General features: G+C 42.2%; 1 protein-coding gene across 4 annotated transcripts in view; it reads right to left on the reverse strand.

The window, feature by feature from the left end:
- Positions 1-17,111, reverse strand: part of PATJ (PATJ crumbs cell polarity complex component) — a 336,460-nt gene that overhangs the window by 35,433 nt on the left and 283,916 nt on the right. For all 4 annotated transcript variants that reach the window (XM_048220189.2, XM_026497951.4, XM_026497952.4 and 1 more), the window contains 2 exons: positions 6,149-6,232; positions 367-560 (listed from right to left, as the gene is read on the reverse strand). In XM_048220189.2, the coding sequence (XP_048076146.1) occupies positions 367-560; positions 6,149-6,232 (278 nt within the window). The remainder of the gene's footprint in view (positions 1-366; positions 561-6,148; positions 6,233-17,111) is intronic.

The raw sequence follows: 17,111 nt of genomic DNA on the forward strand, positions 1-17,111 counted from the left end.
ACTCCATGGCAGAGCAATTTTCTTAACCCAAGACTGTATAAACCTCTCTCTTGATATTTGCTGTTTCTCGGGTATGGTGTCTTTAATTCACCCTAAGGGACTCCACGGTGAAAAACCTTTTTGACTCTGTTCTTATCCTATATGGGAGCAAATACAGTCTGGGTTGATTGGGCTTTGAGTTCTATCTTCATATGACACATGCTTTCCCGGTTAAGATCTTGCTTAGGTTAAGGTCACTCTAATATTTATAAGTAGGTTAATTTTATAAAGCATATTATTAGTTTACACAAGACTTTATCTGGTGTTCGTAGGCTCCCTAGGGCTCCGGGGGGACAGGCCAGTCTGTCCTGACTTGTATTTCCTTACCGTTTCCCAACAATGCTCAGACCCAGTCCTCGGCCAGCCTTTTTCTGCAGATGCACCGGGAAAATCTCCAAGTTCTCCTCATCCCTGTAGTGTGCCTCATCTCTATACACCACCAGTCGCACCTTCTGGGGGGTCTGCCTCAGGGCTGTGATGGCTTCTTCGTGGCTGGCGCTTCTCAGGTCAATCCCATTAACCTGGAACAACGGGCATCTGAGATGGGCTGCTGACCGCAGAGGCCTCTATGGCTGCTCTGTCTGCTGAGCTCCTTAATCCAACCAGTGGAAAACCTCTAGAAATTTCCAGCCATTCCCGAGGCACACAGGCAGTGACTACTAGTGGTAGTAGCTGCTTCATGTGTAAAGGAGGTTAACCCTTATGCTTCTCCCAAGCCCCCAAAAAGCTTAGTACACACAATAATGCAATTTTGCATAGCTGTGAACTTTACTATGGGACCAACATGGTTGGGGAGGGAGGGCGAGAGGGAGCAGGAGGGGTGCAAGGGGCTGACTGGCTCATTTAACTGAGGTTGAAAGGGAAATAAACATTAGTGTTTGGTCAGCATTTTTAGACTCAGTTCGCTTATTGAATTTGACATCCTCACTCTTAATTGCAGACATCACAACGACTTTAGAATAAGTAGGAAGGAAATGAGAGATTTTCAACAGCGTCAAAAGCCCCTTGAAGTACACTCTTCTGAACCTGGATCTGAGTGGGCACAAACAGGACCACGAGTTAGAGACAAACTATACTGGCAACAGCACTGAATAAGGCCATGGCTCTGCTTCTGGCAAATCATGCGACTGTAGACAAGCCGTGTCACCTCTTGTAAGCCTCTGCTTCCTCGTTGGCTAAACGGGGATCATAGCCAACTTATTTTTTTTTCCTTAACAAATGTTTGTGTAGTGCTTGCGAATCAACCCTTTATAAATATTTACTCATTTAATCCCTATATTAACTCTCTGAAATAGGTCCCATTACCATTTTACAGATGAGGACGGTAAGGCATGAAGAGGCTAAGAGACTTGACCAAGGTTACACAGCGAGCAGAGGGCGAGTCACAGTTTGAACGCAGACTGTGTTCCCACCCTTAGTCTCTACACCATTCTGCCTCACCTTCCTCTCAGAATGAGTTCCTGGAGCCCCCTGCCACAGAGAGTCAAGTAGCGCTGTGGATTAGTGGATTTAACACAAGGGAGAGACTGAGGGACAGAATGGCCGAGCACTCAAAGGAAGGGAGTCATGGGTCACTCCCTCAAGGTCACAGCTAGGAAACAAGCCAAACGAAGGGAAGAACAGGCCCAGGTCATGGCCGGGGGGATGGCAGAATGGAAGAGGTCCCTCACTATGCCGGTTCCACTCCACATTCTGGTCATTCCCTGTGTGTCCTGGGCAGGTCAGGCTTATCTCTGGTCCTCCCATCCTTCATCTGTCCAGTGAGGGACTGGTCTCAGGCTTCCCCAGTGCTAACATTCCAAAGATGAATGACTCGTGGCATGAAGAATGGTTACAGAGAAGGGAGAAGAGAGCAATGAGCCCTTCTCGGAGAAGGTGAGTTTTGACCTATTATTTAAAGCTGATTCTATGAGCCAGAAAAATGTTTGAAAAGCCTAATTTTCAAGGTGCTTTTTTCATTTCTGGTATATCTTGGGTTTGTGTTCTCACTTAGACTAATTACATCCAGCATAATAGTGGTTAAGGGGCGCCTGGCTGGCTCAGTCGGTAGAGCATGCGACTCTTATCCCAGGGTTGTGAGTTCAAGCCCCATGTTGGGCTTGGAGCTTACTTAAAAAAAAAAATTGAAGGGCGCCTGGGTGGCTCAGTCGTTAAGCATCTGCCTTCGGCTCAGGGCGTGATCCCGCCGTTCTGGGATCGAGCCCCACATCAGGCTCCTGTGCTGGGAGCCTGCTTCTCCCTCTCCCACTCCCCCTGCTTGTGTTCCCTCTCTCGCTGGCTGTCTTTCTCTCCCTGTCAAATAAATAAATAAATAAATAAATAAATAAATAAATAAATAAATAAATAAAATCTTTAAAAAAAAATTGAAAAAAACAAAAAACAGTGGTTAAGCATGGGTTTTGGATACAGATGGGCTTCAATTTAAGCACTGATTCTAACTTACTCTGTGAAACCTCATGTACATTACTTAAGCTTCAACTGTGTCCTCTATGAATTGGAGACAGTATCTACTTAGTGTTGTGAGGATTAAGTGAAATAAACCCTCTCAGACATTCGGACAGGACTTGGCCCGCAGTTAAGCTCAGCGTAAGTTAGAAGTTGGTAATTTACGGGGGACTGAAGTAACCCTAGTCAGGACTGTTTTCTGTCGGCGCCAGCATCCACTGTTACTTCGGGCCCATGCTGCATTCTCATTGTTTGAGAGGTAAATCCATAGAACAAAGGGGAAAACAGTGTCTTTAGAAAATGTGGTCTGAGCTGATTATTTTCCCGTATTCCAATAGATGGCACACAAGACCACTTCTGTTACTCCACTGCAGCACAGTTACTCCCACGGATTGAAGGTGAATTCTCTTAAGCCTCTAAAATACCTTTTGAAAGGCCCTAACAATTATACTTCCAATAAAAAGCACTGTCATGAAACTAATATTATAAAAGCCATTTATACTAAATTCCAGGATTACGATGCCTGCTCAAATCCAAGTAATCTGCTCCAAGTTCATAGTTTCCATTTCCTCCTCTGCTTATCAAGAGGCACCACTAAATGCACCAGGAATCATCAGAGAAATATCGCCGCATAGCTTGAATATTCTGGAGTGATGTATTACCTTAAGTGCCTTACAGAAGCACTATATGCATTATTTAGAGCATCGATTGCACGGGTGGTAATAGCAGGGCTCCCTATTTGAGACAAAGAGCCATAGGAGGCCCCAGTTGTCAATGGATGTGTACCACATCTCTTGGGTAGGACGAGGAAGTGGGTGAACCGCTGCTTGAGAAGGAAAGAATAGCCAAACTAGGCAGCAGTTCCTCGCTATTTTAGTTCAGGCATTAGCCCTCTACTCTTTCTGCTCCCACATGCACAAAAATAGAAGAGGATGACGGAAGTAGGGGTAGGGTTAGATGAGGGACTTTATTTGTTTGTTTGGTTTTTTTAGGAAGAGCTAACGTGCATGTGCGTGGGATGGTGGGGAGAGGTAGAATCTTAAGCAGGCACCATGCCCAGTGCAGAGCCCAATGCAGGGCTCGATCTCACAACCCTGAGTTCATGACCTGAGCCAAAATCAAGTCTGACACTTAACCGACTGAGCCACCCAGATGCCCTGAGGGACTGACTTTAAAAACAGAATCAGAAAGAAGGCAGTCCATGATAATTATGGAATAATTAATCTTGCTGTGCTAAAACATTATTGGACTATATCTTTGCAAGCAAAATCTGGCTTGTCCCAGTTGTTGTTATTTTTTTAAGTAATCTCTACACTCAACTTGGGGCTCGAACCCACAGCCCCAAGATTAAGAGTCGTGTGCTCTACTGACTGAGCCAGCCAGATGCCCCATGGCTTATCCTAATTTTAACATGAGGATAGAATTAAAACCATGAAAGACCAGCTGCCAATGCAGAGGACTCTCATAAGCAGAAAGGCCACTGTCTGGAAAGAAACTCCACTGGTGTAGAGTTCTCTGGTTTCATGGTCTTGAAATATACGACCGAAGCTGGCCTGTCTTCTTAAGGCAAACCTGCAGGCCACAGGCTGATTAGGCATCATTATGCATCTATACACATCGACCACAACTAGAACAAGTCCAAATGTGGGGCCTAAGTTGCTTAGAAAAGAAACAAGTCACTTGACCAAACAGCTATTTCTTAACTAAACACACCATATGCTCTTGTGGACTAGACACTACATGGGGTAAAAGAACAGCCTGTCCTGACCAATTAAAAAAAAATAACTTTCTAGTTGACACACAGTGTTACATTATGTCCTGGTCATCTTTAATGAGAAGTGTAGACCATCCGTCCATATCGGGTATTGTAATTCAGTTGCTTTCTTCATGTTAACCTGTCCCGAGTGTTCCCTTGTATGTGAATATACTTTACAGAAGACAGCAGCTACGGCTGAGGTCTATCCAATACAAATAGATACAGTTTTAAAAAACTTTTTTTTAAGAAAGTTTTTTATTGAGGTATAACTATTATGAGATAAACTATATTTATTTTTTTTTCCTTTTTTTTTATTTGAGATAAACTATATTTAAAGTGCCCAATTTATACTGTGAATTTATGTGATTTAAACCTATGTAACCATCACCATAATCAAGAAAATGCACATATTAGATTTTGTTTCAAGTGACCATTATAGAATAATTCATGGGCTTACAGATCACATAAGTATCTAGGCATGTATGCAACTGTACTCTTGAATATTCAATCTATTTATTTTACAGAGCCAATTACAATAACACCAGTTAATTAGAAAACCTAGGGAGGAAAAAACCCTCAAAACTCTGACCACTAAAAACCAGTGTTGTACGCTAAAGCAGTCAAGCCAATTCCCAAAGAGGTCTCGCTTATTTTTCTAACCTCATACACTTGCGCCTTAATGAATGTACTGGGAATATGTCCTAATCCAATGATGAAGCACAGTAAAAGTCTGCAGAGAAACCCTGAATTTAATTTGCAATAAGCCTGGCTTCTCCTTTAACTCCTTCTTGCCTATATTTTCTGCCCTTAATTATATCTGTGGTTTCATCTTGGGAGGCAGACTTGAACCACCAAAGGGAAAATAAAATTCTATGATGTCATTCATAATGTGCTGTATTAAAGCTGCAAAGCAAAAATGCACATGCCCACCATAAAATGTTAACTATTCAATTAAATTCATCCAATGAAAGAAATAAATGTTGCCTAAAGGTTTCACACCATCAAAAAAGCTCTTTCGTTCCACCTACCAGAATGCCTGGCATTGACCTGCCACTCATCCGTTCCCTAGTTTAGACACTGCCTGCCTTGGCATTTTTTAAAAGGCTTTAATGCCTTTGCTAATTGAGAGTCCATTTGAAAGAGGCAAGCTAACCATTTCAAATTATTAATAAGTACCATGTACCACCTAAAGGAGAAGATTCTACATTTTCATCAACTAGAAAACAGAAGAGGAAAGGCATGGACCTCCACTTTACTTACAGATTTATTAGGAGTAAGAAAACAATACTTACAACTGCAATAAAAGTCTCTAAAACATCAGCTGTGCATGTTTATGCATATGTGTCTGTATGTCTGTTTGTTTAGGAGAGAATTTAGACAGGTATAATGGAGGCGCAAAACGTCGAATTGCAATACTGTACGCTCTCATTTGATATTAAGATTCTAGAACTATTAGAACTACAGAACTTGCATTGAAAAAAAGTTTTCACAGATTTAGACAGATAATCTGCCATGATTCTGATGACAGTTATTCAATGTACATTAAAAAAAGAAAAAAGTAAGGTCCATGTTTTGCTAAATGGCAGAGAAGTGAGGATACAGTTGAGTACAAGACAGTGAGTAAATAGTGGATCAAGATCAGGAAAGGAATTGTATTTGCTAGTATTTTTTTTAAGTTAATTAATTAATTAATTACATTACTTTAAAAAATTTTTATTTTTTTTTTTAAGAAGGCTGGGAGGGACAGAGAGAGAATCTTAAGCAGGAACAGGCTTTATGCTTAGCGGGGCTGAATCTCAACCCTGAGATCATGACCTGAGCCAAAATCAAGAGGCGGACAGTGAACTAACTGAGCCATTCAGGTGCCCCTGTATTTGCTAGTAGTAAATAAAATGCATAGTCCCATACCTCTAATATCTGGTCACCAGCCCAAAGTCTTCCATCTCTGGCTGCTGCTCCTTCTTCATAGACTTCGTGTATAACTATAGCATCCTATAAAAAACAAATTCTGATTAATTTTCAACAACCATAAATGCTTCCTTACACAAACAACCAAACCATAGGCAGCAACCCATAATTTGCTCTTTGCTAATAATGTCATATTTTATTTGACCTAAAGGTAAACAAAACACACAGTTATGATACATTCAGAGGTATAATTAATTTTTCCTAGGTTTATTATTTCATTCCTTTAGGACTGGCTTTGCCTAATATTTCAAGTTAAACTTCCCCCATGTGTTTTACTGTTAACCTGTACATTGCTGCTGTGTATGAACTTGAGGTGAACTATGTGTCATTCTTATTTACATTTTATGGTATATTTTGAAACATGGTTTCAGGTATTTATTAGTATTCAAGGATTTGGCATAGATGTGTGGCCTGATGCAGGGGGTCTGTCAGGCCTCATTACTTGGGCAATGAAAGAAAAGAACTGAAGTGGAATGAAATGAGCATGGAGGAGGGGAAAGGGTGTTCATGAACCTAAGTGTAAGACAGCAGTGGGTTCCAATTCGGACCTGCCGTTGTGTAACCGTGCGCAAATAAACTCCTGAACTTAGCATTCTGAGCCATAAAAATCAGGATGATACCCAAGGTAGGTAAGCTTAGGCTGAGGAAAGCGTTATCATGGTTAATGAATGTAAAAGATTCCTATCTTTTCAAATCAATAACCTTACATTTTTTATTATCATAAAAATAACACATGTAAAGGACTCAAGCACAACCACAAGGTGTAGTAAACCACAGAAAGAGACCGCCTCCCTTGCGTGCCCCTCAGTCCCACTCCCCAGAGACAATCACCACCAACAGTTTCCTAAGGATCCCTGCAGTTTACACCTGTACACCCAAATACTGATATTATACGGATATGGACTTTGCTGAGACTATTTTTAAAATATTCAATTGAATATGTTCACACAACTCTTCCCCCTCATGTTGAGCAAACGGGATTTTTTAAGACTTATTTATTTATTTGGGGGAGAGAGCGAGCGAGCGAGCGAGCGAGCATGTGCGCGCATGAGCGGGAAGGGCAGAGGGAGAGAGAACCTGAAGCAGACTCTGAGCTGAGCACAGAACCCGACACAGGGCTTGATCTGACAACCCTGACGTCATGTCCCTGACATCACGACCCTGAGATCATGACCTGAGCCGAAACCAAGAGTTGGATGCTAAACCGAGTACACCACCCAGACGCCCCACAAGCAGGGGATTTTTATGGAGCTGAAAACTGAACCAGAAGTCACTGGTTCCTTCTGTTGTTTATCAAACTGAGGGGCACTGAAAAAACGATGCTGGAAGGATGATGCCAGGTGTGTTGGAGGGCTTCTGGGAGAGGAAACGAGCTTCTGATGGAGACTAGAAACAGATCTGTGGGTTCCATGAGAAGTGCGGATTTGAGCCCTGCACTGCCCAGTATCCCCCCATTCCGCACCACCCCCCAACACACATGCTGTTTGTAAAACCCTGCAAGCAATGGTCAAGGGGGGCAAACTCTAGGCATAATGGATCCCACCTTGAAAGCAGTCCTGTGTTCCAAGCACTGGGGCTTGGAAATAGCAGGATTTCTTGACTTGTGATCATAAAGGTCTGGGTAAGACAGGGCTTGATGATTACCGGAGGACTGATGATAATGAGGGGCCTATCAATGATGTCCGGGAGCTTTGTAAAGAAACCAGAACTCTGAGAGTTTAAGGGGCCTCCAGAATGACTGAGGTTGATACTGCTTTAGTCCAGGAATATGGAGCCTCAGAATCAGAAATTGACAAGAAGTCAACATAAAGAAATATTCCTTGCAAAAATATAACAAATAGGAGAAAAAGACACAAGACAAATCTACTTTTTAAAAAATTTTTTAAAAAAATTTATGAGAGAGAGATACAAGAGCACAAACAGGCGGAGGGGAAGAGGCAGAAAGAGAAGCAGACTCCCTGCTGAGCAGGGAGCCCAATTCAGGGCTCCAACCCAGGACCCTGGGACCTAAGCCGAAGGCAGACGCTTAACGGACTGAGCTGCCCAGGCACACCCCAAATCTACTTTCTTGAAAAAATAAAATAGAAAGGTTTGTATACAAACTCTGGAGTAGAGAAGAAATACATGAGAATATTAAGAGGTTCTTCAACCAGATGACCCTACTGGATTCCAAATATCTTTACATTATTAAACACTTTCATTTTACTACCACACGATTCTGAAAACATTCTTTATTACAGCAGTTAGAGAGGCAGCTCCCAGGAGACAGGAAAGGTTCCTTAATCCAATTTGCATTGTGGGATTCTGTACCAGCAACAGATTTTAGACCATTCTTTGTTTTAACTCTGATTTATGAAATTTTCAGACCCAGGGAGCATCTACACTGCCAAGAGTTGGTTTCTCTGAACTGTTTCAGGGGAATGGTTTTGGGGAAACGTGCTGGGTCAGAGGCTTCAGGTGACCCCAACAACACTGCCAAGATGACGCCAAGGGTCACTTTTATGAAAGTAGTGCGAGGAGACACTAATGCAAGCGTCTGGTAACACCCCACATCATACTGGCTTTCCAAGTTTGGAGGCCAAACACCCCATCTTCCCTGGACTGGGAGAATCAGAGTGAACTCCTACTACACGTGGTTCTTACAGCGTTAAACGTTCAGCCTCAACTCCTTTAATCCTGCAACATTACAAAAGTCAAATGGGAAACTTCCTGTTTATACTTAAAAGGAAGAAGAAGACCTAATGGAGTTTTTATTTCATAAAAGTAGCCTGAATCCAAAACTCTTCAATACTTTCTGGGTGTTTAGTGAACTGGGTATTTAGTGAACTCTTGTACTTAAAAGAAATACACTGCTGGGGTGCCTGGGTGGCTTAATTGGTTGAGTGTCTGCCTTTGGCTCAGGTCATGATCTCAGAGTCCTGGGATCGAACCCTGCGTGGGGCTCCCTGCTCAGTGGGGAATCTGCTTCTCCCTTTCCCTCTACCCTTACCGCTCCCCCAACGCTTGTGTTCGCTCTCTTGCTCTAATGAATAAATCAAATCTTTAAAAAAATTAATATACATCAAATGCCAAACTCATGGTTGATGATCTGTGTTTGGTCCACGAGTCTGTGTGAAAAACTCCCCATTTATTTCGTACCTTGACTACTGCTGTGATTTCTCTTAAAGTCATCAATGAAAATATAAGAAAACATGAGACACTCTGACCTATCAATAGAAAAAAGTCACATTTCTTACCATGTGCCCTGTGTGCTGAAAGTGTGTTGTGAAGTTATGGTTCTGGGCGGCTGCATTAGCTGGGGACGCTAGAGGTGAGAGGTGGGGGCCAACAGCTAAATTAGAAATGTGGACTAGTGAACTGAAAAGAAAAATGGATTTATTTTTCAAAACCTACATGGTTCATAAGGTAGGACAGAATAATAAAAAAAAGATACTGCATTGAGATATTTTAGGCAGCTATTTGACAAGGCAACATTAAAATTTTCTTTCTACTTTGAAACAACTGTGAATAGATGAAATAATGGGTCATTAATGAAAGACTGCCCTTTATTGTTTTAAACAAAAAATCTGGAGTTGACTGTACATAGGATTCTTATCTCCTCATTGTATATCCTCTTAAATGTTAATGGTCTTGAGCTAGTCACACAAAACTGCTTGTTGGCACAGTTCTGAGTGGCTTCTCTCCCACTCCCTATCTCTGCATATTTAAGTAACGCTCCTTCACCCTAGAATACCTCAGTGACTCTGTCTACCAATACCAATGACTTCTTCTAAAACTCATCTATTCCAGAAGCAGTGTATTAATCATCTCCCTGTGGGTGGGTTACTGGCTTACACCAAGGACAGGCTGTAGAGACAAATGATTATGAGCTAGGTCTCTGGAGTCAGATTTCTTAGTCCAAATCCTGGCCCTGCTACTTCTGGCCATGGGCCTCGGGAAGACTGTTAACCTCTCCGGGTCTTAGCTTCCTCATGTTTATATGGTTTCAACAATATTATCTACACATAAAGCTTTATGTACAATGCCGGCACATAGTAAGGAAGTGAGAACATCTCATTATATTTAACGCCTCTGTGCCGAAGCCGCTGCATGCTTCCCCTTCGTGCCATCCAATCCTCATAACAAGGAAGCAAGTGCAGTATTATTAGTCTCATTTACGGTTGGGGGTATGGAGGCTCAGAAGGATTCAGACTTGACCAGGTCTTTGCAGCTTCTAAGTAGGAAAGATCAAATTCCAACTTGGGACTGTTTAACACCAAAGCCTGTGTTCCTACCACTATTGCAAGCATCTCATCTGTTTTGAATATTTTATTTTGCACTTGTATAAAAGCTAACTTGGGATTTTCCATATGGCATCAATTCTGTTGAATGATTGTCTCCTCAACTCCACAGTAAAAACCTTGAGGGCATGAGCTGATCATTTTATAGAGAGTGAACAAAAAGACCACTGTGGAAGTGAAAATTGAAGCCTTGATGGGGTGGGGTGATGATCTATGGACCTCACTTGCTGGTGCTGGTACCTGGTTAGGGGTTTGCACTACACAAAGCACGATGGGGAAGCCCTCTCCCCAATGCAACACGGAGTCTCTCTCTTAATTCTGTTTGTTATTCTTGTCTCTTTCTTTCTTTCATTTCTTTTTCATCCTCTTTCTGTGTACCCAGATTATTCACTGAGTGATTTTTTTCTACAGGAGCAGATATAAAAGAAAATTATATACAAGGGATGCAATGACGTTTGAAATAAAAAGCTGAGTTCAGTCCAAAAAAACCAGATTAATTCCTCCTAATGGCAGACTTAAGAATCATGTACAGATGACCAAGACTGACATACGATAAAAAACTAATTTCCCCTTGGTAGTTGTGATTTTCACTGGGACAAGAGAAATTTAAGTAAGATAGTCTGCTTATTTACTGCCTGAGATGAGACCAACAATTACGCTCTGGCCGCTCTACATTCTCACTGACAGGCCAACTCTGTAGCCAGAGAAGAGTTTCATCGGTGAGTTGGAGAATCTGACAAATGTTGGGTTTTCCCTCATCAGAAGGGTCGGGCAGGATTTCAGAGATGTAGGAAAAGTCTTCTGCCTAAAAATTCTCTCATATCAGTTTTTGTCTGAAACATGTTTAACTTGAGGAAAATTCCTTTATTCCATTAATTAGGGATAATATTAAAAAAACCAGACACCCAGGAAGTAGCTGACTAGTAAATTTCACATATTGTTTAAGGGACCACTGTCTTAATGTCTCCATTCTTTTTTTTTTTTTTTTTTAAGATTTTTAATTATTTGACAGAGAGAGAGAGAGCACGTGCGCACAATCAGGGGACGCAGCAGAGGGAGAGGGAGAAGCAGGCTCCCCACGGAGCAGGGAGCCAGATGCCCGGCTCGATCCCAGCACCCCGGGATCATGACCTGAGTGGAAGGCACAGGTTTAACTGACTGAACCACCCGGGCACCCCTTACTGTCTCTATTCTTAAAGAAAAAGTATCTTTTAAATATAGATAATATACACATATGGTACTAGACTCAAAGGAGTACACACTGAAAAGTTTCTCTGTACCACCTGTCCCTCAGCCACCATATCTCCCTAATTAGAAACAAACAGTATTAAGTTTCTCGTGTATTTTTATAGAGATAGGCTATATATATTTGGAAAATACAAAGGCACCATGGTCTCTCTTATTTGCTATCTCCTTTGTTTCATGAAATTCTACTTGAGCCCGCCAAGTGGCACCTCTTCTATGAAACCTTCTCTGACTCTCTCCCCCTGGCAAGGCTGATCAACCTTCCTGTGGGTCACTGCTGTCTTTCTTACCGAACTTATCACAGTATCACAATAGCTTCTTCACGGATCTAGGTACTATACTGAGTCCTAGCCTCAGTGGAACCCTTCTAACTCCTCTTTGCATCCTGGTGCTGAGCCCAGAGTAGGCGCTGAATAAATGTTTGCTAAATGATTATCAAGAAATTGGTTGGGATAGAAATGGGATCAAAATGACCCAGAAAGAGGAGGCTGGCAGGGCGTGTCATAATCTTACTCTAATCCAACCAAGCCTCTCTCTCTCTCTTTTTTTAAAATCCCAGCCAAGCTTCTGATGGCAAAATATTAGTGATATACAACCAAAATGCCCACCACACATGGAAGCTGAATCCATGTGAATTTCCAGAGGATTTACGTTAGCTTAAAAAGAAATTTTTTTTAGAGGGAGGAAGGGGCAGAGGGAGAGAGAGAGAGAGAATCCCAAGCAGACTGCACTGAGTGCAGAGCCCAGCTCAGGGCTCGATCTCACACCCTGAGATTACAACCTGGGCTGAAATCAAGAGTTGGATGCTTAACCAGCCAACTGAGCCAACCAGGTGCCCCTCAAAGAGCAACTTAAAGAGCCAAGGGTGAGGGACTTAATTATCAGAGCCCCACAAAAATCACAAACTCCTCCAAGGGGATTTAGAGTCAAAGTCATCACACACTTCAGCCCATCCGCCACCTTTTTCTTTACTGTTCAAGTTGCCGGCAAGTAGATAAAGCAACTCATCAACGTATCAACATTCAGCAAGAGGCAATCTGATTATTGTCACCACAGGCTCGGAACCCTTAAAGAAGCCACGTGTTAGAAAAAGTAACTATGGGTCTCCTGTGGGCAGAAGACTATCAGTAAGCACCCTTGTGTGGGTGAACTCTTTCCACAGAACGAGATTTTACAGATTATGTTTCCAGATATTCAGTGGGTTGTTTCAACAAGCATTTCAGAACAAAACTTTGATAAAGAATTATGTCGTAGATATTACTATAAAGGACCCTTTATATATGGCTTAGTTCCTGCTTGCAGGTGTGCTTAATCTGGATCACTCTAGAATTAAACCCAATCTTTGCCATACTCATAAAGCCCCTGCCCCCCTTCTCCTCAAAAAAAAATCCTAAGGGACATTTTAACTACAGAAAAATTTCACATTAGATTTCACATTTAGGGGGAAAACATATTATCAGTGGTCCCCAAAGAGTGTTATGTCTTATTTCCCTGCTTTATGGGAAAAATCCCTCCTAATAAGAAAGACCCATGAGGACCAAAGAAGGATTAGGAAGATTGTGTATAAAATGGGCATTGTTTTTTTGTCTGCAAGAAACCATGGTTCAGATCTGTGCTCTTAGAAGAGTAATGCTCCTTTTAAACATCATTTAATAGTGCTCCCCTCTGAGGCTGTTGCTGCCCAGAAATGATACAGACGTGTCTTCTGTATAGTAGATGACTTTCTCAGCAGGAAGGCCAAACCAGCGAGGGGTTGTAATATAGTGGGGGTAGTAAAATGCTCAGTCCAGTGCTGTGCAAATCAGAATGACATTCACCTCCACACTAAAAAGCACATGGAGATGTACAAGTTACTGATTTGTGATGTCTACCGCAGTTCGAGAGTTTAAAAAGAAAAGTGGGGGTTAAAGCTGCAAACGAATATCTCACTCTGAACAAAGCTGACTGTACTTATGTGAGTAAAGAGATGAGTGTCTTTACAACATGATGCTTTTCTGTCTCAAACCCTTTGTGTAAAGATTCTTTGGAAACAAAAAACAAAAAAACCAAACAAATGGAAAAACCAAGCTTCCCTATTATATTTTAATTAGAATGTGATTTGGAAAAAAAGTAGGGGGGCAGTACGGTATGGAAGAAGGACAGAAAAACCCAGGACTGGGAGTGGAAGGAGTTAATTTTTCTCATAGCTCTGACCGGCCAATTTTGCAAGTGGGTCTACATTAATGGGACACTTATCAGTAAAGCACAGAGTTGAAATACATGGTTTCTAAAGTCATTGCACCTCTAAAATTTTAGACATCAGTGAACTCATATATAGTGCAAAGCAAAGCAGAGAAAGCCATTGTTTTATGCATATACTTAGGCCCTGCCTAGGAATAATAAGACCTCCTTTTAAATGGCAGACCAGAAGAATCCCAACTCTCAAAGGCTAAGAAAGTTCAGAAAGAGACTGGCGGGGCACCTGGGTGGCTCAGCTGTTAAGCGTCTGCCTTCGGCTCAGGTCATGATCCCAGGGTCTTGGGATCGAGCCCCGCATCGGGCTCCCTGCTCTGCTGGGAGCCTGCTTCTTCCTCTCCCACTCCCCCTGCTTGTGTTCCCTCTCTTGCTGGCTCTCTTTCTCTGTCAAATAAATAAAATCCTTAAAAAAAAAAAATTTAAAAAAATAAAAGAAAGAGACTGGTGGTGGGGGGTAGGGGGTGGGAATGCTGGCTATTCCATTATCTTTTGCTGCAAAACTTAGTGGCTTAAAACAAAAACTAACCATTTGTCTGTCCATGATTCCGTGGGCTGTCAATTTGGGCTGGGTTCAGGGGGCAAGTTCTGCTCTCTGCTGTCTCAGTTGGGCTCACATGAGTTGTAGTCAGGTTGGCGGGGGCCTCAGCAGGATAGCTAAGCCCCTCTCCCCCCATGTACTCTTTGCAAGGTGCGTCATCCCCCAGGAGGCCTGTCCAGGCTTGTCTGCAGAGAGCTAAACCGTAAGGCCTTGAGGCTAAGTCCTGGAAGTCATTTGATGCCACTTTTACTATGATTGGTCAGAGCAAGTCAACTGGCCAGCTCGAATTCAACGAAACTAAAGAGCTGCACAAAATTTATGATCAGTTTTAACCTCCTACAGACTCTATCAAGTCTGCCAGAGGAATTTTCCAGCCCGTAAACAATGGAAGGCAGCAACGTACAGTGGGAATCGTGGCTATGGCCACATAAACCTGCGTTCAGAGTTGAGCTCTGCCACTTACCACAGCTTTGTGATACTTCTATTAAGGTATTTAACCTCACTGAACCAGTGTTCCCGTCTCTGTCAAACGGAAAAAATCCTACCTTTTAGGGTTTGAGGCTGAAATGAGATTATGTATGTAATGTGAACAAAGTGTCGGCCAAACAAATGTTGAATAACTGCTAATGAGGACTCCCAACACACACATCTCTAAGGTTGAGGGGGGCCTACACGGGACATGAAGGAAAGAATGTATGTCACAGTGGTTGAAATTCATGACTCCCAGGATGAATGACGCCAGCCTCGGTCCATTTTTTAATTTCTATTTTTCCTATAATCATGGTGAACTGAGAATACAACTGATTGCTTTCTTTCTTTTTCTTCTTTCTTCCTTCTTCCCTCCCTCCCTCTCTCCCTTCCTTTTTCTCTTTCCTTTTCTTTTTTCCTTCCTTCCTCCCTTCCTTGTTTCCTTCCTTCCTTCCTTCAAGATTTTCTTTTTAAGTAATTTCTACACCCAACGTGGGACTTGAACTTACAACACGGAGATCGAGTTGCATGCTCTACCAACTGAGCCAGCCAGGGTCCCCCTGATTGCTTTTCGAGAATGATTATACACAGGATATTTTAGGTTCTTCTTCTTTTCTCTCCCTCTCTTTTTCAGAGGGAGAACAAGAGGGAAGGGCAGAGGGAGAGGGAGGGAGAATCTTAAGCAGGCTCCACACCCAGTGCAGAGCCCAATGTGGGCTCGATCTTAAAACTCTGAAATCATGACCTGAGGGGAAATCAGACCTGAGGGGAAATCAAGAGTCTGAACGATTCTTAACTGGCTGAGCCACCCAGGAAACCCTTTAGGTTATTCTTTCTGAAGTCATGGACTGCTCAGGGCTAAGGCCAAGGGACCATTTGTTTTTTTTGTTTTTGTTTGTTTGTTTTTTAAAGATTTTATTTATTTACTTGACAAAGAGAGAGCACAAGTAGGGGAGCAGCAGGTAGAGGGAAAGGGAGAAGCAGGCTCCTTGCTGAGCGGGGAGCCTGATGCAGGGATTGATCCCAGGACCCTGGGATCATGACCTGAGCCGAAGGCAGATGCTTAATTGAGGGAGCCATCCAGGAGCCCCCACAAGGGACCATCTGGATGCAAACATGATCTAAGCCAGACTGCAAAAGTCCTGTTCCCAGGATTCTGATGTTTTTGTTTTCATTAAGTATAGTCAGTCTTCACTGTCTGTGGGTTCCATATTTGCAAATTCACCCACTCCCCCAAAACAATGTTCCTGGTGCATTCACAGTCATGTGTGGACATGGGCAAAGTGGTGAAAAATCTGAGTTGCCCGATTTCACTTGTTCCCAGCTGAAGTCGAACAAGGTGACATTTTGCTTTCGGGTTTCAGCTCTCATATTGTGAATAAGCATCTTTTTTGTGGTCTTTTTAGTGCCACAGGTTTTGTATTTTTGTGCTTTTTGTTTGTTCTTTTGCTGTTTAGAACAGCCCCCAAGCCCAAGACTGAAGTGCTGTCGTATGTTTCTAAGCAGGAGGAGGCTGTGATGTGCCATATGGGAAAAATACACATTAGATAACTTTTGTTCATCTATGAGTTACAGTGTTGCTGGCCATGAGTTCAATGTTAATGAATCAACAACAGATATTAAAATAACCTATCTTTAAAAAGTAATACATGTAAAACAAGGTTATGTATTTATTGACTGTTAAAAAATGTTGTGACCAGAGGAAGCTATCTCTGTATTTACCCTAGAAGTAATGGTTCAGTATTCACGAACTCAGGGTTTGCTATGATTTTATAGAACATAATTGCCACGAATAACAAGAACGGACTGTACTTCCTACTGTTGCTTCTCCCTGCCGATACTTCTCTACGACATAGCTGGGAAGTCTAACGTGAAAGGTGATAAAGGTAGACACGCAAACATGGGCTATCTATAATAGGGATGGCAGGACTGTCAACAAAGGCAGGTCTCTGTTTTCCCTATTGTGGGGCAGTAGGTTGATTAACCCAAGGATGGAAGACTGAATGCATTTTTCCAGCTGCAGCATATGTTATTATAATTTCGTTCCATGTGTTTTGTAGCTCCATATATTTTTGAACCCATTACAAATGTAAAGGGCAAAGATGATTCAAGACAAGTTGCAAAGATGCTAATCTTC

This window comes from Ursus arctos, unplaced genomic scaffold (genome assembly GCF_023065955.2).
Source record: "Ursus arctos isolate Adak ecotype North America unplaced genomic scaffold, UrsArc2.0 scaffold_12, whole genome shotgun sequence".
Classification (NCBI taxonomy): Eukaryota; Metazoa; Chordata; class Mammalia; order Carnivora; family Ursidae; genus Ursus; species Ursus arctos.